The sequence below is a fragment of the Melospiza georgiana genome, chromosome 4 (genome assembly GCF_028018845.1).
Source record: "Melospiza georgiana isolate bMelGeo1 chromosome 4, bMelGeo1.pri, whole genome shotgun sequence".
NCBI classification, from domain to species: Eukaryota; Metazoa; Chordata; class Aves; order Passeriformes; family Passerellidae; genus Melospiza; species Melospiza georgiana.
Window position 1 is genome coordinate 40,074,844 of NC_080433.1, and position 26,072 is coordinate 40,100,915.

Consider the following 26,072-nt stretch of genomic DNA (forward strand, 5'->3'; position numbering starts at 1 on the left):
TTCATAATCCCTCAGACTTTGGGCGGTGAGATCTTTAATTTAAGGCCAAATCTAATTCAAACACTTACAGTCCTACACAGGTTAGTGTTACAAGTTGGTGGACAAGAACAGAGTTCATCTTGTTCTCCAGAGTAAAATTACTAAAATGAATATGCAACATTAGAATATGACCAGACAGTCCATCTTCTTGATCTTGACCAGAAATATACAGGGGCTTCATGATCTCTGTGCCACCCTTATTTGATTTATCTAATCAGGTTGGTAAGGATTTCCCAATGCTCTGCTTAGGTGTGTCTGGTTGGGCTGGAGACCCACCTTTCTTCTGAAGATGGAAATAATACTTCCACTTAATCACCTTGAGCTTCTGTACTTTGACGGAAAAACTCTAATTGTACAGTCTTGCGAGTACCTTTTCTCTTCAGGGAAGATATCTTATTTGTGCCTTACTTGTATTTAGCATACAGATTTCTTCTATTGGTAGCAACACTGAGTCAGGCAATAATTTCCTCCTTGCCTGTTGACCTGGCCTGTCCTTGGGAGGAGACACAGGTACATGGGGGAACAATGCACAGCATCATCTCCAGCCACCAAGCTGGGATCTGACACTTAAGCATAGCAAACTTAACTGTTGATGCACTCCTGCCACAGTGACATCCATCATAAATCCATCATAAACCTACTTTACAATGGGTGTGACAGTGGGTACGTGTTTTTTCTTTACTGACACTAAAAAAAAAAAAAAAAAAAAAAAAAAAGGAAGCTTAGTTTATGGTTAAGATTGTATATTAAACCTTAAGATGACAATGATTAAATGAAGTTAATTCCGCATGAAAGTGCAGTCTATGAATTTTTGAAGGAATTTGATACATCTGAAGGTAAGTTTAGTTGTTGTCATGCATATCAGGTGGACCATTCTTGTAATACTGTGGTTTTATTCATAGGTGACACTACCGTATGCAGTTCTTCACGAGACACAACTTGAAATATTTTGATAAAATGAGATGCTTGCGGAAACGATCAGCAGTGTCGTTCTTAGGAATCCTTGTTGTTTGCTTGCTCTTCATGAACTTGTACATTGAGGATAGTTATGTTTTGGTAAGTTGCAAAGAAGTGATCCTGAAACAACAAAACAGTAAAACACCCCGATTAAAATGGTAAATTGTTGAAGATAAACTACATCTGAACTATTTATGTGAGCTGTTTTTCAACATGTTTTGTACACACTGCAAATCTCACCTCTGAATACTGCATTAAATGCTATTTTAGAAATAGAATTATAAAAGAAAATTTACACCCATTTTATCTACTTTAGGCTCCTTGCATAAATAATTTCATTTTAGTGAGTTTATTTTGTTTGTTTCCTACCTTTTGTAACTCAGATTTTAGTCTGATGGGTTCAGTACTACAGCATTAAAAAATAGACAAATGAAACCTAATGTAAGTTTATGATTTTGGAAAAAAATGTGGAAATATTTATGTAGGAATTTCAACAAATAAGCTACTGGCAACATAGCACAACTCTACGGTTCATGTGTAACCTAGGGGTGTTTCAATGCTGAATGCCAAGTGAGCCCTGGAGACTCAATTAATGGATTGAATTTCCAGTTCTTTGGAGATTGGACTGGGCCCAGTAAAAAAATCATAGTGGTTGAAAACTGAATCTTGTAAGTAGTTAAATGGCTAAACAGATTTTGTTATATTGTGAAATGACCAGATAGTGCTGTCTTTATCTTGAATTGAATGGGGACAGTATGGATTTTCCAATATTTTGAAGGGTGAATTCTGATCTCATTTACATCTGAAAAGAAACATAATAATATGTCTAAAAGTGTAATACACAAGCAGTAAAATCCTTATGTTATTTATCAGAACCATATATACAGTCATCATTATTTTAATTTAAAATATTATAATTATAAAATTAGTTATAACAGTACTGTAAATATTTACAATATTAATATTATGCTAGTACTTTTCTAGGCCATTTAAAAGATGGCCCGTTCTTGTAGCAGGTTACTCAATTACAGACATATTTCTTCATTTACCACAAAGGTTTTTCACTTTTTTATTTATTTAACTTTTCTTGGTTATGATTAAATTTGACCTGACTTATCACTTTTTCTTCCTAGTGGCATTTTCCCTAATGTTTCTTCTTTGTTCACTAATTGCTTCAAAGTCCCCCAGATGTTTCTGAAAGTGTTTTTATTATCACTGCTAATGGTGTTCCTCTTGGCTTGTTTTTGAAATCTTCCTGCCTATTTGCCAACTCCCCAGATGGCTCCATGTCTTTTTCTTAATTTCTTTTTCCCCCTCTCCGTCACCTTTTATAAATTCACTCTCTTTCATTGCTTCTCTCATCACAGTTCTGGCATGTTTGCATTCATGCAGCTCTCAGCCAAGTCTCTTGCCAAGTCTCCTGAGAGTTCTTGCAGGTCTCTTGATACCTTTATGGTCCATCAAGTGTTTTTCAAGTGTGTTAGGATGTTGACTTTTCAACTTATTTATTTAGTTTTATTCTCAAACTTCCTGACCCTGTCTGACAGCTCCAAACACACCCTGTCTGGTGTGTTTTCTCTGCTGAGGAAAAAGATGAGCAATTTCACTGTTTGTGGTGAAGAGAAATAGACTTGGGAAAAGCTTTTGAGCACAGCAGGCTAACCAGTTTCCTCAGGGAATGAAAATGTGAAAGTCCTCAGAGCCCTAAATTGCAGCCAATCTCCTGCTGGACGAGGGTAGCTGTTAGAGGAAAGACATCTGACCCAGAGTTCCCCCTGCCAGTCTCGGGCACCAGGCTGTGCAAGGGCTTGTGGTGCTCGTGTCTCTGGCACCAGATGTGACACAAGCGTCTTTTTCAAAGAGTGAGAGTATTAAAATGACATTCATTTTGGTAAACCTTAAGAAGGGAGGAGAGAAACTTTCTGGTTTTCCTCAAAGGGTCTCACGTATCCAGAGAATCCCTTCACTGTTTTCTGCAGGGCATTTGCTGCAGAAATGGAAAGTAAGGGCCCATGTGGCAAAATGACGGAAGTGCATTGGGTGGAGGGCGTGCAGTTATGCAGCGCTGATTCATGTGCATTAGAAAAGCAGTTTAAGGTGTTTCATCTGCAATGTATGAACTGCATTTGATCAAGCATTTTGAAGACATAATGAGCTAAAATATACCAGGTAGCACAAAATTCACAAGGGAGTCTTCTACCTACTCAGAGTTGTAAGTGTATTGTGAGTGAAGCATGTGTTCTGTGCTCCTCTATGAATACTAATCACTGTTTTGGGCAATATGCAAAGAATTACACTGTTGTAATTGACACAGCATCCTTAGCAGAGCAGGGCATCCTCATAAAGGGTGGAGAACTGCCATTCATCCTATGGCACCCACAGGAATCTCCCAGCAAACGCTGGAATGCAAGTTAGAGTTTAGTTAACAGAAGAAAGTCAAAACCATTCCAGAAAAAGCTAGAGAAGAAAACCAAGGAGAGTTAATCAAGCTCCTCAGCTTCACTGACCTCTACATAGTCAGAGATAGAAGAAACAGATTTTAATCTTTTGAAAAACTCCAGATTTCTGTTTTGCCCATCGTTCAACAAAAGAATGAAAGAGCAGCTATTAAAAAGAAATGTTAGCCACAAAAGCCATTTATTAAAGAGGGGGCAAAAAAGGAAAATTTTTGTGGTCAGTTTAGATGTTTTACTTTTTAAAATCAAAACATTTTCTTCTGACATTGTCTATTTCTAAAAATTTTATGTAGCAAAACCTCAGCCAGCAGAATAAGTTTCCATTCCAAGACCTTATGAAACAAGGAATTTTGGTGCTCCATTCTGGAACCCATGACACAATGTTTTGTTTGCTTCTCAGATATTAAAGAAAGGTTTTGAAAAAAGAAAGTTTTTGGACCAGCCTTTTTTCTTTTCCACCTGACATTTTTAGTGGAAAATCTCCTCAAGTTTTGGTGTATTTTCTTTCAAGATCATTAAGTTACATTTTAATCTTGAACTTGATGATCAAACTTCCTCTCATAATTTATGTGCAAATGCAAAGTGGTACATAAGCACTTGAGAAAAATTACTTAAGAGACACTGAAGATCAAGAGAGCATAACAGTGCAGGTAGATGCCCCTGGATGCCAAAGATCTTTACCTAGCTCAGAAGTGGATTTTTTTACTACTATGCAAGAAAAACAATGAACTATAAATGAATGTAAGATCAGTTGACAGAAAGATTTATTTGTGCTATAAAAATTTAGCTTTGATACATTTTTTAATATTTATGCCATTAAATATGAGCACTGTTTACAGTTCCTGTGGTTGTTTCAGTTAGCAGCAGTACTATTACTGCACAATGCTCCCATTTAATGACAGATCCCAAAGTTTTAGTGCATTAACATATTGCATACATCAGAAGAAACAAACTCATTCATTCATGTGCCTGCCATCAGACTAAAATCAAACCACATAAATTAAATAGGCATTCCTACTTTTAAATACAGTCTTCATGAGCTGTTAGATATTTTCTCTTTTCTTAAGGACTGAGGAGCAGGCTTTCCCTGAGGCCCAAGTGACATTATGGGTAGGGCACTACTGATGAAGCCTCTCTTTACCTTCTGTGCCTTTACTATCACTAGGAAAGCCTCTTGGAAGAGGAGGTGTGGTCATAAATGTACATTTTGACTATGCCATCAAAAATGTTCTCCGAATTCAGAGAAACTTTTACTGTCTGCATGATCACATGCATTTCTTCTTATCGCAAACCTGAGTCAAAGCTTCTCAGAAAAATGTCAAAATGAGCCAGATGCCAGGATCTAGATTTCTTTCCTTTGCAGCAGTTTTGGTATATTTTTTAATCACTAGAAACATTTTTTTAAAATCTTCTGTGTTTTACATCTGTGAAAGTTCTACTATCTGTTGCTGAGTGACATTTTCTTATCCCTCTTTTGAATACCACAGCATTTTTTGGCCAATAATTTAATATTTGCTACCTTTCCAGAGTTTTATGCAAAGTATTTTTTTTTCTTTTTCTTTTACTGTAATCTGAAGTTTTATGGTAGATTTTCTGTAGTCAAAATGTATGGTATTCAGTAATGCCTGTTGGTTTGGGGGGGTTTTGTTTGCTTGTTTGTTTTTGTTTTAAATGAGGTGACATCTACATGCTTTCCTGAAAGCTGAAACTGAAAAATGTTATTCTTGGAAACCTGCCTGTCCATGTTTCCTCTCTAACTGACATTCACAAATGTGTTTCTCTCTCTCTTTTTTTGTTATTTTTGTTTTCCTGCTAATAGGAAGGGGACAAGCAATTAATCAGAGAGACAGCCACGCACCAGCTCAACCCAGAGCGTTATGTTCACAGTTTTAAAGATTTGTCTAATTTCTCAGGATCTATAAACATTTCCTATCGCTACCTAGCTGGCACACCTTTGCCAAGGAAAAGTAAGTAACTGCAATTTGAATATTGCAAAATGAGGCAATCTAAAAAGGCGTAGAATCCATATAGTCCCTGTGGTATTTCCATGCAAGAGGGGCTGAGTTAAGCAGTGACAGTCCCAAGAGAGTTAGTGGCCATTCTTGCATGGCCTCTAGTCCAGACCTCGCAGCCTGATTAACTTCTGCCTGACTTGTAGATGTCCTGCAGGCAGCAGGTCTGTGGGAGCAGAATTCCATGGATCTCCTCCCAGGCAAGAGGAAGATGATTTAGGAAGCAGCAGCAAGGCACATGCTGGTGGTGTTCTGCAACCACCCTCTGAGAGCACACTGTCAATCTCTGTTTAACTGGTAAATCCAATCTTAAGTACGCTTGGCAGAACACAGATGCACCCCCTCAGGTCCACTATCCTGCCAGCCCAGTAGCTTCAAATGGACCTCCTTGCTCCTTTAGCTGTGCTAAAAAGGAGAATTGTGCTCTTATCGGGACAGTAAAGGAGGATTCTTCTCACAGCCATCTGCAGATGAACTATTTAGTTATTCTTCACACATGGTTCAAGACTTTCCTCTAAAAGTGAAATATGGCCATACCTAGGTGTCCTTTGGGTTCCAAATCAACCATTTCACATACATAAACAAAACCCTGAAGTCCAAGCCCAGAAGGTAAAATAAAATAATACGTGAGTTGCAGAAAGCTATAAAGTCTGTTCAAATTAAATTTGAAAAATCTAATGGCTCTGTATACAGTGTAAATTACTTCTGGGCGTTGTGCTTCCCTGTACCACTTCATTTTGAGCAGACTTAAGCCTCAAGGGAAACCCTGATTCACTATCAGAGTAGTCTTTTACAAATGACTACATTTTAAAAAAGTTGGCGTAGGTTCAACTTAGGTACACATTGTCAATTACACAGTCTTAACATTTTTTACATCAGAAGCTACAAAAATAGAGATATATTAGCAAACATCTGAAAAAAATCCTAATTTGGAATGCTGGTAAGAATACAATGACAGTAACTACAAAAGAGCAGAAATGAAATTTCATGTTTTATATCTCTGTCTACAAAGAATGTAACAGCATTAAAAAATATTTGTACAAGCAAGGAGAGAAGTTCTCTTCAACTTTAAAATAATATCTAAATTGAAGAGTGTTTCCTTTGAAACCTGATGAGTGCTTGATGAGTCCTGAAAGAGGGTTAGAAGAAAAACTACTAGCAAGGAAAAACTAGACAAATTCACCTAAAAATGAACACACTAAGAAATCACTATCCATGCAAAATTGATAAAACTGTAAAGTTATGCAGAGATGTAACTAGACTTTTAGAGGGCTTAAAATGATAGAAGTGCTGCATTTGGTAGTTCCTTGCTTTCCAAATATGGTGTGAATAATCCCCTCACAATCCCCTTTCTTTTGGCAGATTTACAGCCTTATCATTGTATATGTGGTTTTCTCTACAAGGCATAAACATACACACTGCTTTGGCATTTGTCCTCAGGGTGCTACTCCTGGCAATAAACAAGTGAATGTTTAACACAAAAGTCTCCATATGTCCATTTGCTCACAATATCACACCTCCTAATGAAAAGGCAATAAAGGTCCTTTGTCACATGCAGCTCAATAAACTCACATACCAAATTTCTCAGTCTTCACCATTCACAAGGTTTATTTAATATAAACACAGCTCTGGAGAATATCTTTGTGATAAAATTGCTTCCAATATCAGATTCTCAGTTTTTGTTTGAACTGTCTTTTGTACAGGGTATCTTACAATTGGACTATCCTCTGTAAAACGGAGAAAAGGAAACTACTTGCTTGAGACCATCAAGTCCATATTTGAGCAGTCAAGCTATGAGGAACTCAAAGAAATTGCAGTGGTAGTACAGCTGGCAGATTTTGACTCAGCCTGGTGTGAAGGGATGGTCCAGGATATTTCACAGAAATTTGCACATCACATAATTGCGGGCAGATTAATAGTTATTCACGTCCCTGAGGATTACTACCCTGTACTGGATGGCCTTAAGAGAAATTACAATGACCCCGAGGACCGTGTGAAGTTCCGATCAAAACAAAATGTAGATTATGCTTTCCTTCTCAACTTTTGTGCTAATCTTTCTGACTATTATGTGATGCTGGAAGATGATGTTCGCTGCTCAAAGAATTTTTTGACTGCTGTTAAGAAAGTTATTACCTCACGAGAAGGATCCTACTGGGTGACGTTGGAATTCTCCAAGCTGGGGTACATTGGAAAGCTTTACCATTCCCATGACCTACCACGCCTGGCCCATTTTCTATTGATGTTTTACCAAGAAATGCCTTGCGATTGGTTGCTCATCCACTTTCGTGGGCTGTTAGCTCAAAAGGAAGTGATACGTTTTAAGCCATCTCTCTTCCAGCACATGGGATACTACTCATCTTACAAAGGAGCTGAAAATAAGTTAAAGGATGATGATTTTGAAGAGGAATCCTTTGATATCCCTGACAACCCACCTGCAAACTTGCACACCAATATGAATGTATTTGAAAACTATGAGGCAAGCAAGGCTTACAGCAGCATTGATGAGTACTTCTGGGGCAAGGCTCCTTCTACTGGAGACTTCTATGGGATTGTATTTGAAAAGCCCATTAAAATCAGTAAAATTAAAGTTGTCACTGGAACTGAAGATCGGCAAAATGACATTTTACATCACGGGGCCCTGGAAGTAGGTGAAAAGATTGTAGGCAGTAAAAAAGGAAGACAATGTACAACTTACTTGAGACTAGGGGAGTTCAAAAATGGGAATTTTGAAATAACAGATGTAGAGCACAAAGTTCTGTTTGATATTAACTGCATGAGAATACTTGTTACTAAAAGTCAAAAAGAATGGCTGATCATTAGGAGCATTAGCGTCTGGACTTCTCAAACACCAAATCAATAGAGCGAGGCCACCCGAGAAGGTACAGAGTGCATACAATCAACTGGGTCACAACTGGTGCCACTCCCCAGAAAAACAAACACTTCAGCTCTTCACTAGAGACACAGAATATCTGGGGAAAATCACAAAACAAGTAAAGCAATTTATTTTTTACCAGTTTGGTCAGGCAATATACAAACATTTATTTGTTGAAAATTTCGAATTTTATAGAAAACAAAAGGTTCTCAAACCTCTCTTGAGATCTTTAAACCCTTTTTTTATTATTATTTCTCTGTAAGAGAGATCTTGTGGACTATACAGAACAAAAAAAATCTGTCTTATAACTGCCAAAAGGTTTGAATCTATGATCATTATGTTGTGAAAAGAAATTGGATTGCACCTTATGCACATAAAAATTTTAAATCCTATGGTAGTATGCGTTTGTACTGTAGTTGGTAATGTGTTTCTTTTCCAGGCAGTTGTGACAAGATCTGTCCTGAAACTGGCAGTTTACTTCTGAGCACTGTAAGAAAATAATGTGGCTAGTCATTGCAACTTCTTGTCAAAAGGGAATGTATAAAATTATAAATCTGACATGACAATTATGTAAAAAATAGATAATTGCATCTGTTTTTCTGTCTCAACAAATATCCTTTGTTCTTTTGCCTGGCTCCTTTCACTGAAATGAGCACTACTTGGATTCTATATTACCTAAGGGACCAATTTATTCTCCTTACTTGCTCAAATTGCCTCACACCAAGCAAGCCTTCTGCTTGACTACCAATGTCAGTATCAAACCCAGGTACCTCAAGAGCAGCACTTGTCTCTTAGAGAGGCATCTCAACAGATCTCAGCTTCAACACTTTTTGTTCCTTCACGATATGGAGAAGTCCCTCTGAGAAATTTGCAGATAGCTGAATACTACAGCATGGTTTCCAAGGGTTGTCATACCTTCCATATCTACCTGCCCATGCGTGATACAAATGCAAAATGTGCTGTGTTAATCAGTTGGGTGTGAATGTAATCTCAGTCTGTCCTGGATGATCTGTAGTCAACAGAAGAGACACAAAATTAAGAATCCTAATACAATGAGAAATTAGCATGTTTCTTAATTAGGAGGGTTCTGGGTGTTTGGGTTTTTTTTAAGTTTTCTAATTCTGATTGTATTAGTATTGTAGACATCTTCCCACTGCCTCTGGTTATTTCCTATAAATATATTTTGCCTGGCTTTAGACAATAAGCAGAAAGGTTTCTCCAGTCCACATGACTTCAGTGTTAGCTCTGGGCTTCCAGTGCGTCACACAGGGAAGCTGTATAGCATATGAATTACACTATATGCATAGATTTAGATTAAGAGAATCTCTGGGGTTTTTTTCCTCTAAGAAATTCCCTAGATTGTCTCAGTAGACACACTAAGAAATACATGAGTTGCAAGTGTGACAGAGATGAACATTCTATTGTCAATCTCATGAAAACTGTGCTTATCATCTGATTGCATTTAGGAGGTTTAGTTAAACCTGGAAGGCAAGAATTAAATTTCAAGAATGCTTGCACTGACAAAGACTGAACTAGCTACTGGATGAGTACATACAAACCTAACATGGCTATTTCAGAAGGATAAATTATTTTTAAAATCTACACAAAATATCAATGCAATTGATTTTCCTGGTTCATAAATCTGGAGTCTAGCTTTGGCAAATTACCCAATACAGAGGTAAGGTATATTGTCAAATAAATCTTCAGATATATGCTTCTATCTAATTCAGAAAAAGATCTTTTTGTCAAAGAAAGTCTTTGCTTCTTTGTTCCCTAATATATACCTAAATCTCTGGTTTTTTACATACATATCTTCAATAAAATAAATTAAAAGTGTCATACGTGTTCAACTTGAAAAGGAAAATTAAAGCTCTCTTTTAAAAAAGGGAAATACATACTAATTTTAAATTATTATAAATACTTATGAAGGACTTACATTTTAATATTGATATTCCACATTTCAATAATAATTTGGGGGTAATTAGTGATTAGTCAATCCCCATTTTATTTTAAATAAGCTGTCAGTCTTCTATAGAATCACAGAATGGTTTGGGTTTAAAAGGACCTTCAGGATCATCTAGTTCAAACCCCCCTGCCATGGACAGAGATTTCTTCCACTAGATCAGGTGGCACAGACCACATCCAGACCAGTATTGAACACCTCCAGGGTTGAGGCATTCACAAATCCTCTGGACAACCTGTTCCAGTGCCTTGTTGTTACCACAATAAAGAATTTCTTCCCAATATCTATTTTAAACCTACTTTCAGCTTCAAGCCATTGCCCCTTGTCCTGCCACTACATGCCCTGGTAAAAAGTCCTTTTCCAGCTCTGTTGTAAGGTCTCTTTAGGTGCTAAAAGGTCTCCACAGAGCCTTCTGTTCTGCAGCTAAACAACCCCAACTCTGAGCCTTTACTCGTAGCAGAAGTGCTCCAGACCTCCAATCATTTTTGTAGCTCTCCTCTGTATCCACTTGATCATTAATATGTAATTCATTAACTTTCCTTGATCCCTAACTATTAGGGCTGAAACAAACATTATTAGGTTAAGCAGGAACCTTTACTTTTATTCAGTGCAATATGTCTGAAGCAATTTTCTAAATTAGAAAATAGACTCAATCCCAAGATCTCAAATACTCTTGTAATCAAAACCACAGACAATGTGAATGGCTAGTACAGATTAAATGTTCTCAACATAAGCCTAAGCAATCTAAATGGTATTTTTTAATTACAAGCTGAACAAAACTGCTTTCCTTTTCAAAATAACACTTGTAGTGGATCTCCTCTTTGTCACAATGGCTTAGCAGCAAGATCTCTCATCTGGTTGTTATCACTTTTGGGAGATCACACTCAAAAATGCCCTCAGAGAAAGATTTCCTTGGCTGTGAATACTGGTAAGTGCTAAGAATGAGAGGCATGCACCATTCTTACTGTTGAATTTGACCTGGCTTTGAAGAAATAATTAATACATTTATTCCAGGAAATCCTAGAATTCAGTTTTAAAAGCTAATGTTTTGAGCACTCACTGTAGGGCATCCAGCTTCTCCATCACTGAACATATATCTTATCCATCATATTCACAAAAAAATGGTTACCAGATTCTGGAAGGGAAAAAAAAAAGAAAAAAGAAGCCATAAAATATCTTTTTGTGGCACCCAAAACTGTCCCCAGCACTCAAGGTGAGGCTGCCCCAGTGCAGAGCAGAGTGGGACAGTCCCCTCCCTTGCCTGGCTGGTGATGCTGTGCCTGATGTCCCCCAGGGCAGGGCTGGCCATCCTGGCTGCCAGGGCACTGCTGACTCGTGTTCAACTGTAACCCCCAGGTCCCTTCCCACAGTTCTGCTTTCCAGCATCCCATTCCCCAGTCTGTCCACGCATCCAGGGCTGCCCCATCCCAGATGCAGAATCCTGCACTTGCCCTTGTTGAACCCCATATGGTCAGTCACTGCCCACCTCTGTCGGTTTCTCGGCTGTTTCAATGACCTGGAAAGGCCCGGGGTGGCCTTGGGCAGCCCACGCTTCAAAGGACGAGAAGAGGCTTCAGGTTTTTTCTCGGTCTTCAGTGTTTATTAGTTATTTATCTAAAGGATTTTCTCTCGGCCCGACAGAGGTCTGCCCAGCATGTCAGCCATGAGCACACTGCGAGCCCCCGGGGCGGTCACCTATCCTTATACTCAAAACTACGTATACAATATTTATCAATTTTCCCCAATACCTTTTACCCTTATTAACCAGGGCACTTTTTGTAATAACCAATCCCAAAGTGCCAACATCACCACAGAAGATGGAGGCCAAGAAGAAGAAGAAGAAGAAGAAGGACAGGACATGCCCCAATTCCTCCATCTTACTTCTTTAGACCCCCCTGTACAGAAATCTTAAACCCTGTGTTTCACACTCTAATTAACTTATCCCTTCACCATTCACCCCAGTGAAATCCTCCCATCCTCATACAGGTGTCATCTCCCGTGTAGGATCAAAGTCCAGCCCCCAGACACTTCTGGCAACATTCCAGGACTCCCGAGCCCCCCAAGGGTGTTCTCGGCCACTCTGCACATCAGTCCTGAGGTGCTGAGATCCCATACACCTCTCTAACTTTTTGAGGTCTCTCTGCAGGGCCTTTCTGGGAGTTGACAGATCCTCCCAGTTCTGTATCATGTGCAAACTCACTTAGTGTCCCTTCCAGTCGTGCATTTTGAGTCATTTCTGAAGATGTTGAAGAACACAAGGTTGAGAATGGAGCCCTGTGGAACCCCACTAATGACAGGACCTGAGTCCCATATCATCCCTTTCACTATAACTCTTTGTGAGCCAATTGCTATCCCATCACATCACATGATGTGTTTATCCAGCTGTGTGTTGGATAACTTTCCAGAAGAATCCTGTGAGAGACACTATCAAAAACTTAGCTGAAATCCAAGACCACATCAACCACCTTCCCTTGATGAACTAGATGGGTTACCTTGTCATAAAGGGAAATCAGGTTTGTTAACCTGGACTTCCCTCTCATGAAGCTGCAGTGGCTGTGTCCAATGACTGAGTTGTCTTTTGGGTGTTTTTCACCTGAATAATCATCATAACATTACCAGGCACTGAAGTGAGGCTGAGACTTTCCACAAATACTGAAAATATTGCACTGTGGTCCGGACAGTGATGCATCTGTTCTGAACTTACCTACATGTATTGCTCCTACTAACACCTTTTGGGATTGCTGATTGTATAACATAGGAAATTCTTGGGAAGTAAAATATTTTTCACTTCAAATTAAAAGAAGAAACGAACCCTTACTGGAGAATAAACAAATCAAGGACGTGGCAATTTTCAGGACAACCAGTTTTAGAATATTTAAGATAACTACTACGATATGGGCAATTCACTAAGATTCTATACAAATGTAATATTTTTTAGATCCATCTGATATGGTGCTCTGTTTTACTGTCTGATCAGTATTCTCCTATGTAAGACACTAATGTTTTTGCTTTTATAAAAGGACATTGGAAACTTGTTCATTATTGAATAGCTACAAGTTAAATAAAGAGCAAATTATGACACTTTAGAGAAGATTTCATTCTGGAAACTTATTAAAGTAACAAACCCAATATCTAACTGTCTTAAAAACTGCAGATGACATCAGCTTTCATTGTGAAGCATTTCAGAGAATCTGATGGAAATATTTCTTACTGCTCTCTAGTTAAATTTGCAGTTCTGTTAGACTACATTTAAATAAGTATTAAATTATGAGTTGTAATGCAGATCATATGTCATGAGCTCTAGCAGTGTCATACCCTCAAATGGTAAAGTATAACATTTTGTAAAGACAAGTGGAAAATACAGATGTATCATAATGAAAACAGATGGTTTTTATGTCATATGCTATATACAAAGACAAATTAATTGGAGCATCTCCACCACTCCATCAGCTTTTCAGATAAAGCAAAATTAGGGGCTCAATTTTTGTTTTTCAATCCTTAGTCCTTGAAGAAAAAAATTATTAAATTTATACTCCCTTCAGTCAAAACTGTGTTGACCTATATATCATAGAAAATTGAAAGAGTGGTTTTGCAAAATTACACATACAGAAATATTTGTCTTATCGTCTTTATTTTAGTTTTAGCTATCCTGGAAGACTCCATATAGGTGTATTTTGGTATCTTCAAATGGCATTTTCCAATATCTTGCCTCTTTTACTAGTTTTGCCACAGCAAATACATGCTGTGTCACTTAGGTATACATACTCTGTTCCTTTGGCAGAACAGTCAGTCATGTAAAGGAAGTTTACATTGCTGTTTTTGCTGTAAAAGAAGAGAAATGGGACCATGTCCAGAGTCTGTACAACACTTGTCTAAGATCTGATTCCTTCTGGTCGAGTCCTTCATGATGATGGGAGGCCATGCAAGAGGTTTGTCCTGCACATTCTTCTCCTAGATAATTAGAGATACAGAATCTATTTTTGTATGAATACATATAATACATATAAATCCAGATAAAACTACATGATTTATAGTAACTTTTATGGGTAATTTCCTATCAGCAACACCATTCTTCCCAGAAGGGATGTTCAGTGTCTTCCTCATAAATACTATCTTGCAATGAGAATAATTTTTTGAGCTTTAAAAAAAGGAGTATATATCTCCACCTCAACCCAAAGAATTATTTATTGCATGTTAGTTTAACAATAAAATTAAATACAGAGACAGAATAATTTCAATACCATATCCATAATAGTAGTCTGCTGTTAAATTGCCATGAAATTGAATTGGCAGCTGGGCAGATATTAGAGTATTTTTCAGCCACATTTATAGATGTTTTTCAACTGTCATGCTACCTAATACTGTTCTCAAATAAAATTCCACTTTGCTCTGATAGTTGTAAAAAGGTTCTTAAAATTCCATGTAGAACTTGAAAGTACTTTAAGTAGGATTATATTGCTGATTAAACCCTTTGTCAACCCTCGGCTGGGCTTTGGTAAGAATTTCACATTTAACAAGTAAAGCTGAACATCAAAAGCTGATGTTCATTTCCTCTGTTCAGACTGTTAAATAGCTGCCTTCCTTCTTTATTGCTATTTACCCATTAATGTTGCTTTTACTTTTGCCAGACTGAATTCTGGAGCAAAAATTTAAAGTATTCTGGCTTTTTTTTTTTTTTTTTTTTTTTTTAGTACATCATGCACTACTAAGAGCAGAGATCTAAAGGTGTAAGTTAAAAAATTACACCAGCCTTTGCTGCTGCTGAATGTCTCTTGCAGTGCGCTCGTGCCACCTGGGTTCAGTTCATTTGCAACTTTAGAATCTATTCTATTTTCATGTTACATTTTCACCAGCACACACAGCCACTCCTTTCTTCTCTCTTTAATTTCATTATAAAAATACTGCATAAATGAACACCATCTTGTGTGAATATTGCCAAACCACTTTCACCTCCATTCAGAAAACTGGGATGGTTACTGCCATTTATTTCTCAGAATTACTTCCTGCTTTTGGCCATTGCTCACTACATTTAAATGCCACATCTGCTGAGAAGACAATAAGCATGCTCTAATGAGACAACCTTTTAAAAGAGACCTACTAATTCTTTTTCTTTTTTTTGCCATCTAACTCTAAGAGTGCATTATCTGATTGTGCCAAAATTATATGCATACCGTTTTACCTCCATGGAAATCCCATAAAGCAAACAGTTTTTGTTAATCACTCCTGCAAATGGTTCCTGGCAGCAGCCGGGCTTTGCATTTGCAAAATGAGCCAGGTTCCTCGCTTCCAAAGAGCTGAATAGCAACTTTCAAGGCAGGAAAAAAGGAAAAAATAAATCCCAAACAGGGATTGTCTGCTACTTTTCAAAGATACAATTTCTTCCCTATGTTTCCTCTCTTCTCTCACTCAAAATTGTATATTAAAATCAACAACAGGTCCTCCTTCCCAATACCTCAACTTACTCCCATCCGTACACTCATAGTATTCTTTTGGAAAGGGGTAGTTGTAGTTTTAGGCTATACAGAAATTCTTAAAATTTGGTGAAAAAATGACACAACACGACCAACAAATTTTTTCAAAAGTCCATGTCCGTGATGGGTTTCACTTTGGTGAAGATATTTTTGGTGCTTTCTGCTGTTTTTGCAACAGTTGTGAGGTTACTTTTGGCAAGTTTTGATTTTTTGCACTGCACCTGATGTAATCCCTGTCCATCTTCTTGTAATCACTAAATTGCAATTTCCCAATTTTTTTTTTCCCTTGAATTGCTTTTCCTTTGATGGTATCTCTTTCCTACAGTAAGTGCTTCTTTTCTGTTTGCAGGATTTTAATGGGATTGAGTTTTGGCAAGCTTTGGTGCATGTCCTTGCCCTTGACGGCATGCCATGCCTTTTGATGGCTTCGACTTTGGGAAGGATTTTTTTATCTATTTTTATTTTAATCTTTTTTTTAAGTATCCATGCCACGTCCCTGATATCTTCCCCTCCAAGATGTGTCTTCCTCCTTGACTTTTTCCCGTGCTTTTACAACAGTTGTGAGGTTACTTTTGGCATGTTTTGGTCATTTGCACTGCATCTAATTTCCTCCCAGACTATTTTCTTGTTGTCACTAAATCTCCTTATTTTCTGGGGTTTTTTTTTGAATTTTTCAATTGCATTTCATTTGATCATATTTGATCAGAGTATTTGTAAGCCTTTCTCTTCTGTTGCGCAAGATTTTGTTCCGTTCAACATATTGCATATCACAGTTTGATATGCAATATATTTATTCAAAGTAGAAAACATGTTTACTCAAGCATATTTGTGATACCTGCTCCTCACAGAAAAACAAACAAATAAAGAAGTCAGGTAAGGCATTTTAGGTAAGTAAGTGCGGCATGTGCATACATAAATTCATTAATAAAAATATTGCAATCCCCCACATCTACTGTCTTCTGTACCAAAGACTTTAAACATTCTGGCTTAGGAGAGAAACCACTGTGTCAGAGATAATTTGGATATTAACTTTTATATCGTTAATCACTCTTTCTTCTGATCTGAAGCCAATTCCATAGCATATAATCTCTTGGGTTATATCACTTGCCAAGTTGTTTTGTAAACATATGTTTCTTTTCTTGAGTATTGATTATAATTAATATATTTTCCCTGTCCACAAACTATTGATTACATTTATTGTTTTGGTTTACCTGAAAGCTCATTTTTTTCTGTTTTAAACTGAAGAGATATATTTGTTTTTTTCCAATGGCTTTAGCATAAAAATTATAGATCAAGGGAATAGAAGTCATATGTTTAATCTGGTATGAAACGGAAATAAACTGTTTTCCTAATATCATATTTGATAAAAGTTATCTAAGCCCTAAAAGTATATTTAAGCATTTATCTGTTCTAAAGAAACATAGAATATCTTTGTTTCAGGACCCTGTGATGAAAAATTTCCCATTTAAGAACATATGATTGGAAAAAAATCCCTTTCCCAAACTTTCCTTGCTTCTGCCAGCAGCAAGACATTGCATTTCTTTAGTTCTGCTTTATGGCCAGATCCCCACTAGGATTGTATGCAATTAGTTAATCAACATTTATCTATTTATGCTTACTAAAGATTGAGCATTCATCTTGCTTTCCTAAAGCAAAAATATTGTAAAATTCTGGTTAATGTTTCTCATCGTTTTGATAATTTTTGGATATTTTATTTTATTTATTTATCTTCATAGACATACCTTTCTTCAAGAGTGAAAATGGTTGCATTTCTGCATCACCTATTTCTGTCATCACCTTCACATCCCCATTTCACTACTCACTTGCTCATTGAAGGCACACGCTCATGCAGTGAAAACACAAATAAATGGAAAGGCATTGTAAGCGATAGGTTTCTGGTAGAGAGGGGAGCATGAGAGAGAGTTAGAAGCTGACTGAGCTATTTAAATTTCACTAAAAGGAAAGGTAAAGAACATTTGCTTCTGCTGCCCTGCCTTTTGACTTTTCTTCTGTTTTTTGTGTCTCTGTGGATATGGAATCTGAAGCTCACTGCACTTAGTTGGAAATTTTCTAATAACTTTGCACTTCTTTGCTATTCCACTTCAGCTATAAATCTTTTTTCCATGTAAGCCAGCTTGCTTTCTCCTTGAGCTACACCATGTGGTATAAAATGTACCCTCTAGCTGTCTACGTGGTTTTAAATCTGGGACAAATTATCAACCCAGCAAACATTTTTGCAGCTGTTTAAGTTAGAGAGGTCTGTGCTCCTGCTGAGACTGGGTGCTGGAGCCAAACCTGGCATGTTCATCACCTAGAGGACTGCTTGGGCATGCATTATTGCACCACAGGCCTGTGCCTCGCGTCCAGCCAGCCGACAGCTGGAGCGGTTTAAACCCTAGCACCAGGCAGCTCTTGTGGTATTCCCCTCTCCTCGCTTTGCTTCCAGTTCCACACCCGCAGTGCAGCCAGAAAAAGTGCTCAATGCAGTGTCTTTGCTGTTAACTGTTTTAATGTTAAGCATTTTAGTCATTCCGAGAGGATGAGGACCTGGCGTGCCAGAGGCACTGCCCCACGCTGCCCTCTGCTCCTGCCCAGCAGGCAAGCAGCTGATTGCGTTAAACCTTCAGCTGGCCCTCAAAAACAGACTTTTTGGGGTTTATTTGTCCCACATATCCTTCCCTATAAAAACTATTTTGCTTGACATTTTTAGTGGAGCGAATACATTTTAGAGCAGCAAGAGGTTTTTTTATTTGGTTGCTGTTTTTTTGGATTTTCTAATAGCAAAGTAATAAAGATGTTAAGGAAATGAAAGAAATGAAAGATGTCAACCCTAAAGTTTCTGAAATTAGTCATTACTCATTAAAGATAACTCATATACAGTAAAAATTACAAGATATTTATCATTTTTTCCACTCAAATTAGCTTTGTTTTGTGGTTTGATGGTTTTTTTTCTCTTGTATTTATGAGTTGCAGAGGCAGCTAAAACTGAAAAACAACACCAAACTTTTCCCACCCTTGCTTCACAATCTTTGCATAGATTTAGAACTTTTTTCAATATTTACCCACATGGAAACATCTACCATCTGGTGAGCATACTTTGGTCAGACGTTCTGCTCCCAGTAGTCAGGACATCTTGGAAAAATTCCTAGTTCTGAAAAAAGAAAACAAACCCTTGTCTGTGCCAGCATAGTTTGAGAGCCAGATGCTTATCTGAATTACACTGCTGTGAATAAGCACTTTCAATACTAATGAAAAAGCAAAAGTTTGGTTGGATTTTTTACTTCTTTGATTTCTCTTCTTCAATTTAACGCAGTAATTAAATAGACCAACATTATTAAAATAGCCTCAAAAATCTTTTAAGGGCAAAAGGATCTTTAATTAAACTTTACGTAAGAAGTCAGCAGTTTAAGGTTCCTTCTCCCTCACAAAAGGGAGTGCTACAGCACATTTCACAAGAATTTGAACTTTTGAATCTCAGGAACTCAGAACAGAGGGCCTCTTTCCTCTTTGCTTACCTCAGTATGAGCTATAGAAAAGTACCTTTCTTCCAAAACAGTGTAAATTCCAAAGGATAAAATTAATAATTTCATAAATGGGGTGTACATGTACTAGAACTCTTGTGGGAGCTTCTCCTGCCTGTCCCACTGTTCTAAAATACTGCATTCGCAGTAACTTCAGTGTCTTCACTGCAATGGCATTAGTGGACTCAGTTTACAGGTTTCAGTCTTTAACGACATAAAATTTAAAAATCAGGAATTATTTCTGCTCTTGCTGTTTTCTTCAGTTCACCGTACTTTTCAGACAAAAATGTGAGAGACACAAAGAAACAGAAAAATGTTTATAGCCGTCAGAAGAATTGTTTCTTTTCAATCTCTTTTGCTGGAAAAACAGATATTTTTTCTCTTGTAGCACCTCAGAACAGAGCTAATATGTGTTCCTAAATGCTAATTCAGCTGCTTTTTTTAGTTTTCTCTGGTATCTAAGTGATCATTTTCCATTATGGACCCAAGGTGATATTTTGTGTTTGGCTTTTTTTTTTCCTTTTTCAACCGTACTGGAATTCAGATGAGGACATCCAAATAGCTACTTTTTAGGTTTTTTTTTTTTTTTAATTTTATTTTTAGACAGGATGGGTACTATTTGTAAGAAAAAAAATACTTCTGATAAATTTAGCTTCTTCTTTTTTTTTTTTTTTTTTTCTCTTTTACTACTACCAAAGAAAAGATACAACAAGAAGTGGGACTAAATTTCTGAGCTCTGCTACACTTTCTTTTAGAATGCCCAACCATGCTTTGGCAGTGAGAGTCCAGGGTGGCACCCTGGATACAATCTAGTCAGAAAAAGCAGGGAAATTGTCTTAGCTAAAACTATTTCTTGAGGCTGAAGTTAGAAATTCCATAGAACTGAAAAGGAATCAGATGCAAGAAGTGGACAACTGGTACCAAAGCAAAGCATGACTCGGATGTTTTTAGTGCTCCCATCCAAAATATATGGTAACTAAAATTATTTTAAAAAATCCAAAGACCACTGAAATCAAAACGATTGCGCATCTTCATTTCAACAAGTTTGATCACATCCTAACTTAGAAATTATTTCTGATCATTCAACTGGTCTTAGTGGAGGCATTTTGAGTCAATTGCCATGAAAACCAAGCACCATTGGTACAGAAGTTTTTAAAGAAATTGTGTTCAAAGTTCCACAGAATTTAATTAAAATTTATTCACCATTATATCCCCTGCACTGAAAATAGGGGTTTAGTGGTGCTGCTCCCCTTCAGTCCTGCCTTTCCACCCACTCCATGAACTATGCTCCAGTGAATCAAATAGAGAAATATAATATGGATTGCAATCGAGAAGGAAATAAAAACTGAGATGTTAGTTCAGTCAGCATTGGGCCATATTTGCATTTGTACTGGCATAGTTGAGGGACTGGAGCTAACACAATTCAGTAAGATGGAAAGAAGACACTGTGTAGTTAATGACTGAGCAGCTGTTTGCAGACACAAAGATATTTCTAAACCCTTTTCTTTAGTGTCTGTATTAGCACATACAATAGTCTTCTTATTGTCTCAGATCTGAAGACTTTGAAAGGACAAATTAAGGGAGAGAAATAAAAATTAATTAATCCAAGAAGATGAAATAAAGCAGAAAAATACTGAGTTACCAAGACCAAAAATTAAAATTATTTCAAAGCCACAAGCTGGGCCCAGAACTCAATGTGTTCTCATTGTTTGGCTGCAAATATGTTGTTCTGAATTTAGTTCTTTGGCTTAATTTTGTGTAAAATATAATCTCATGGCCATAAGACAAGCCCTCTAAATATAATCATTGCCTATTAGATTATCTAACTTAAAAATCAATTCCTGTAAATAAATTCTCTGAAATTCAATTAATAATTCCTTTTACATTTTTGCTAAGTATTGTAATATATATAAAGATTTTCAACACTGTAAAGTCATACTGATTTTACTTCTGCTTAAAATCCATAAATAAGACTTTGAATAACAGATATGTATTTTAAGTCTTTGTAGCCAAAAGGTGAATGTTGTTGCCAGCAAACTGTTAAAGGCAACTGAATATAAACCAGAAGCGTAATGAATAATAAAGAAATTATAAGAAAGCTAAAACCAGAAAACCTAGGAATACTCTTCTGGTTGCATTAAAAAAGTCTCCAGATTAGAGCTGATACGTCTGTCAATTCTTTTCCAAAATTCCAAAGCTTATGCATATTTTCAATACACGATAACAGCATAAATATAATTAAATGGGCATGGCATGTCATTGATAAATGTCAGTAAAATGCATGAGGTTGTAGGGAACAGGCACTGCTGCTGCTGCAGGACCTCAGAGTTATCCCAGTGTTCGGATGTCTGCCTTCAGCATCTCTCACAGTTCCCAATGCTGTGTGAAGGCTCCTGCTGCACCCAAGGCACCAAAGGGTTCAATCAGGAGACAACTGTGGAGGCAGACTTCATTGCCAGTAAACAATTTCCACTGCAAATTCAGGGCACTGTGGAAGGAATGTTGTGGGAATAAAAAAAGAGCAGTGTTTTTTTGGCATAGTTTTAAACTGAGGGATAGAAAACCGAATTATATTTGAATTGTCTTGTATAATTTTCTAATGTAATTTCCGCAATCACTGATTTTTTTTTTTTTTTAAGATTGCAAAGCGCATTTGGAGTTGCATGGTTTTGTAAAATAACAAAACCATTTGTTATTTTTCATTTGCAAGATGAAAAGGAGCTTTCAGCTTTTGAAATAATGATATTGAAAAAATTTTATTATAGTATGAGAGAGGAATTCTAAGGCTGGAAAGGATAAAACTACATCAATTCCTTTCCATTTTATACAAGGCTGGACATTTATGACCTTAATAAAATATTTAAAAAAGAAATTACAAGGGTGGAAAAAAAGACTTCTAGTGCAGCCAAGCCCATTGGGAGGTGAGAAGAGACAGAGATGTTAAAGTATCATAGCATAGACCAATATTGGATGGATATTGGAGGGAGATACAGGAGGGCAGGTGGAAATAGAGAAAATAGAGATGAAGAATGAGGACCAATAAAATTTGTGCTCACATAAATAATTTTCCCAGAGCTGTCACTTTAAAAAGCCAACAATTCAGAAAATATATATTTCCTGGTTTTTGGGGGTTTTTTTCTGTTTTGGTGTTTGGTTTGGTTTAGTGCTAGAATAGAAAATAATGAAGTTAGATTTGGAGATGCCAAATCTCTACTAGTATTAATTGCAGATTTTCAGTGTCAAGGGTGAATTCTGAGTTTTGTGCATCATTAAAGGCCTAAAGTTAAGTTTGGGCCAGAAGATATTTTCTACTGAAGCTGGTCTCTTTGGGTGTTATGAGCTTACTGTCCCTTTTTTAAAATTAAGATTTCTTATATATTTGTTTCATATTAGAGTAAAAACTTCAGAGGATTTTCGACTCCTAATATCGAATATTTGCAATGCCTCTGGTTTAAATTAAAAGTTAAGAAAATTAAGAGAAGGTAGTGAAAAAAGAAAAGGTAACATTTCAAAATTTTCAAATGAATTCAACTTGGTTGTAGTTGTATAGCTGGGAATAAGAGATAGTAAGTGTTGTAATTGTTTGCAATTGTTATCTTCAGGTATATTGATGTTCAGTACCATTTCAGGCATTATTAGGTATTATTTGGTATTGGAGACATCTGAAATCCAGAATTATTCAACAGAGTAGGGGATCTTAGGTGATAAAGCCTTCCAAAGTGACAACTGGTGGCCAAATATTTCTCAAAGTAAAAATCAGTAATAGTAATAGAAATCAGTGTTGGAGCAACCAAAGACAGAGTTATGTGGTTTAAGGTAATCAGTGTAGGTGCACCTATGGTCAGGACAGAGACAGGGGGTCTCCAGAGGGCAGTTCATTGCATGCTAGGTTAAGTGCCAAAGAGAGGTGGCACCTCTCAGGATATTCCTGTCACAAGAGGATGTAATGGGAAGAGGATGATCAAAAATGCTCACACAAGACTTTCAGTGTTAAGTGCACTGATGGAGAGACATGTATCCTACAGCTTTGTCTGTTAGCTCAATTTCCTCCCACACCTCCTCCCCAAAGGGTATTCAGGCTGATATTTCAAACTGAAGATGGTTGTGTCTATACTTATTTTTCAAAAAAACCAGCATGTTCCTAAATGCTGCACCTACACATCTTAAATACCTGCACGGGTGGTGACTTGACTACTTCCCTGGGAAATTTCTTCCAGCTTGACCAACCTTTAAATAAAGAAATATTTCCTATGTTATTTAATAAGATAATATTTTTCATAACATCCTTCCTTGGTCTAAGAATTGCTTAAACTGGTAAACAAACTTGCTTCAGGAAAAAAAGTAAAAAGTTGCAATGTTCTTACAAACTAAACAAAAGTTTAAGACATATTTTAGCATTATTATAACCTGCAGGTCAGGTACTAATGTACTAATTGTGAATATCAAGGTCATAAATGCATAAGAGCTTGATTACAATGTGGTGAAAGTATTCTGTGTGGAAAACTGGAGTGTCTAATTCCAGCAATACAAGACCATAGATGACAGAATCTGACCCTTTCACAGTTTACGTACTAGTACCTTGCCCAAACTCTCATTAGGCTTGCCCAGCGATCTTTACAGAGTGTATGATGGCATCTGAAGTGGCTAACAGGGGAGGAAAATATTCACAATAATGAGCAAAATATCAGCTATTTGGTTCTGTTCCCTCCCCCCACCCCCCTGCTCTGTTTGTTATCTGGAATAAGGGTACCACCTACTGGCCAACAGGTTTTTCTGCGAAGTTACCTGAACATATCTTTGTCTTCTGCTCAGTGGCACTTATTCCTACCCTGTTGATTAAAACAACCTAATTTCCCATCATTTTGTACCATTCCAGCCATGTGGATTTGAACAAACATTCTTTTTGTTTTTATATACATATATCAATAAATATAAAAAAATTTGTATGCAGAAGGCCAACTGTTCTTGCTTCAGTGTATAGTTTTATTAATGCAGACAAATAGTCATATATAAAGGAACAGCTGAATTTCTTTAGTATGAGACAGTCTCCAGAATTATGCTTTCCTACAAAGAAATGTAAAAAAAATATGTTCTTATCTCTCTGTCTCTTTTAAGGATATAGGAGATAATAAAGTCTTCTTATTCATGATTTTCAGCCTGGGGGTATGACCCCACTAGGAACATTTTCTGCCTCTGAAGACTTCATTCCCTGCCAGCATGTGAAGCAGAAAAGAGAGGAGAAAGAGGTGGAGCTCCATTTAGGAGCAGGAAGGGTCCACAGATAGACGATGAAATCCTGAGCATGTCAAGAGCAGGGTGATCTAGGCTGGGTCAGGAAAACTCTGCAGTCACTCTTCTCACTCAGCACATTCACACTACTGATGAAAAACCACTGATCTTTTCCAGTCTCACATCTAAAACCAAATTGCTGAAATTTCCCTTTTACATGCCTTAGTCTGAGCCACCCAGAATCTGGGGCATCGTGCTGGTGTTTGTAGGGTTTTATTTTCAATAAAACTCATGGACTGCTAGGTGTGTTTACTAATTTTGTGACCTTAAGCAGGGGAAAACTAAATCTTTGCTTTAAAATAAGACAAAGGAAATCAGCTTTGTAGCAGTGATAAAGGAGTTTGTAGACTAATTGTGCACTCCCTTCACGTGAGGAACAGAATGGAAGGTGTCATGTCTTTTCTCTAATAAATTTTTATTGTGGTGAAGGCTGTGTATGAAACTGCTTTTGATGCTGCACATAGTACAGAATTTTGGGGAGTATCAGTCATATCCAACACTAATGGCCTGGCTAGGATAGACTTAACTTTCCTCATAACAGCTCAATCAGTGCTACAGTTTATATTTGTGATCAAAACAATACTGATGACACACCGATGTCACAGGCATTGATGAACAGTGTCTGCACAGCCCAAGGCCACCTCTGCTTCTCACCCTATCGCAAGTCTGATTAGGTTGGAGGTGTGAAATAGTTAAAGAAGGAAAGGCAGACAACCCAAACTAACCAAAGAGATACTCCATGCCATGTAGCACCATGGTCAGCCAAAAGAAAAGGGAAAAGAGGAATTGGTTTGACATTGGTCTATCTGAGGGAAGCAGTGAGTGATTGCCTTTGCATCACTTGTTTTGTTTTCTTTCTCTCTTCTTCCATTTATCCTTCATTTATTATTTTTGTTGATTAATGGTTAGACACTCAGGGGTTTTTTTTTGTTTGTTTTTGATTTTGGTTTTTTTTTTTTGGTTTTTGGGTTTTTTTGTTTGTTTGTTTTTTGGGTTTTTTGGGGGGATTTTGTTTGTTTTGTTTTTTGTTCCCCATCCTACTTCAGTGGGGACTGCATGAGGGCTGCTTGGTGCTTACCTACCTACCAGTGTTAAATCACAACACATGGAGAGGGCTGAAAAAGCCAGGTGATAATTTTGAAGTATTGTGGGCCCCAAGCATCTCTTAGAGAAAGAAAGCATTTCTCTGGTGCAACAGAGCTTAAGGTAATGGATCAATGTAATACAGCCATGTTGCAATAGTTTTAGAAAGAAAAGAGAAGGACCTGTTAAAATGTAGAATATTTGTAAAAAAGACCCTCACTTAAATAATGATGCTGTTTTTCACTCCCTAGAAACTAACATAGGTTGAAAACAAGAATTAAATCTACCCTGCTTAAAAATCTCAAGAATGGATTCGTGTTTCAAGACACCATTAATTTGTGACATTCATCATCAAGTGATTGAAAATGAATGAACAGCTCCTTACAAAACTGGCAATATCAATTATAAA

At 37.1% G+C, this 26,072-nt stretch overlaps 1 protein-coding gene across 2 annotated transcripts in view; it reads left to right on the forward strand.

Moving 5' to 3' along the window:
• Nucleotides 1-11,275, forward strand: part of MGAT4C (MGAT4 family member C) — a 325,601-nt gene extending 314,326 nt beyond the window's left edge. For both annotated transcript variants that reach the window (XM_058023669.1, XM_058023671.1), the window contains 3 exons: nt 942-1,095; nt 5,272-5,419; nt 7,168-11,275. In XM_058023669.1, the coding sequence (XP_057879652.1) occupies nt 955-1,095; nt 5,272-5,419; nt 7,168-8,324 (1,446 nt within the window). In that variant the 5' untranslated portion in view covers nt 942-954 and the 3' untranslated portion in view covers nt 8,325-11,275. The remainder of the gene's footprint in view (nt 1-941; nt 1,096-5,271; nt 5,420-7,167) is intronic.
• The last annotated feature ends 14,797 nt before the right edge of the window (nt 11,276-26,072 follow it).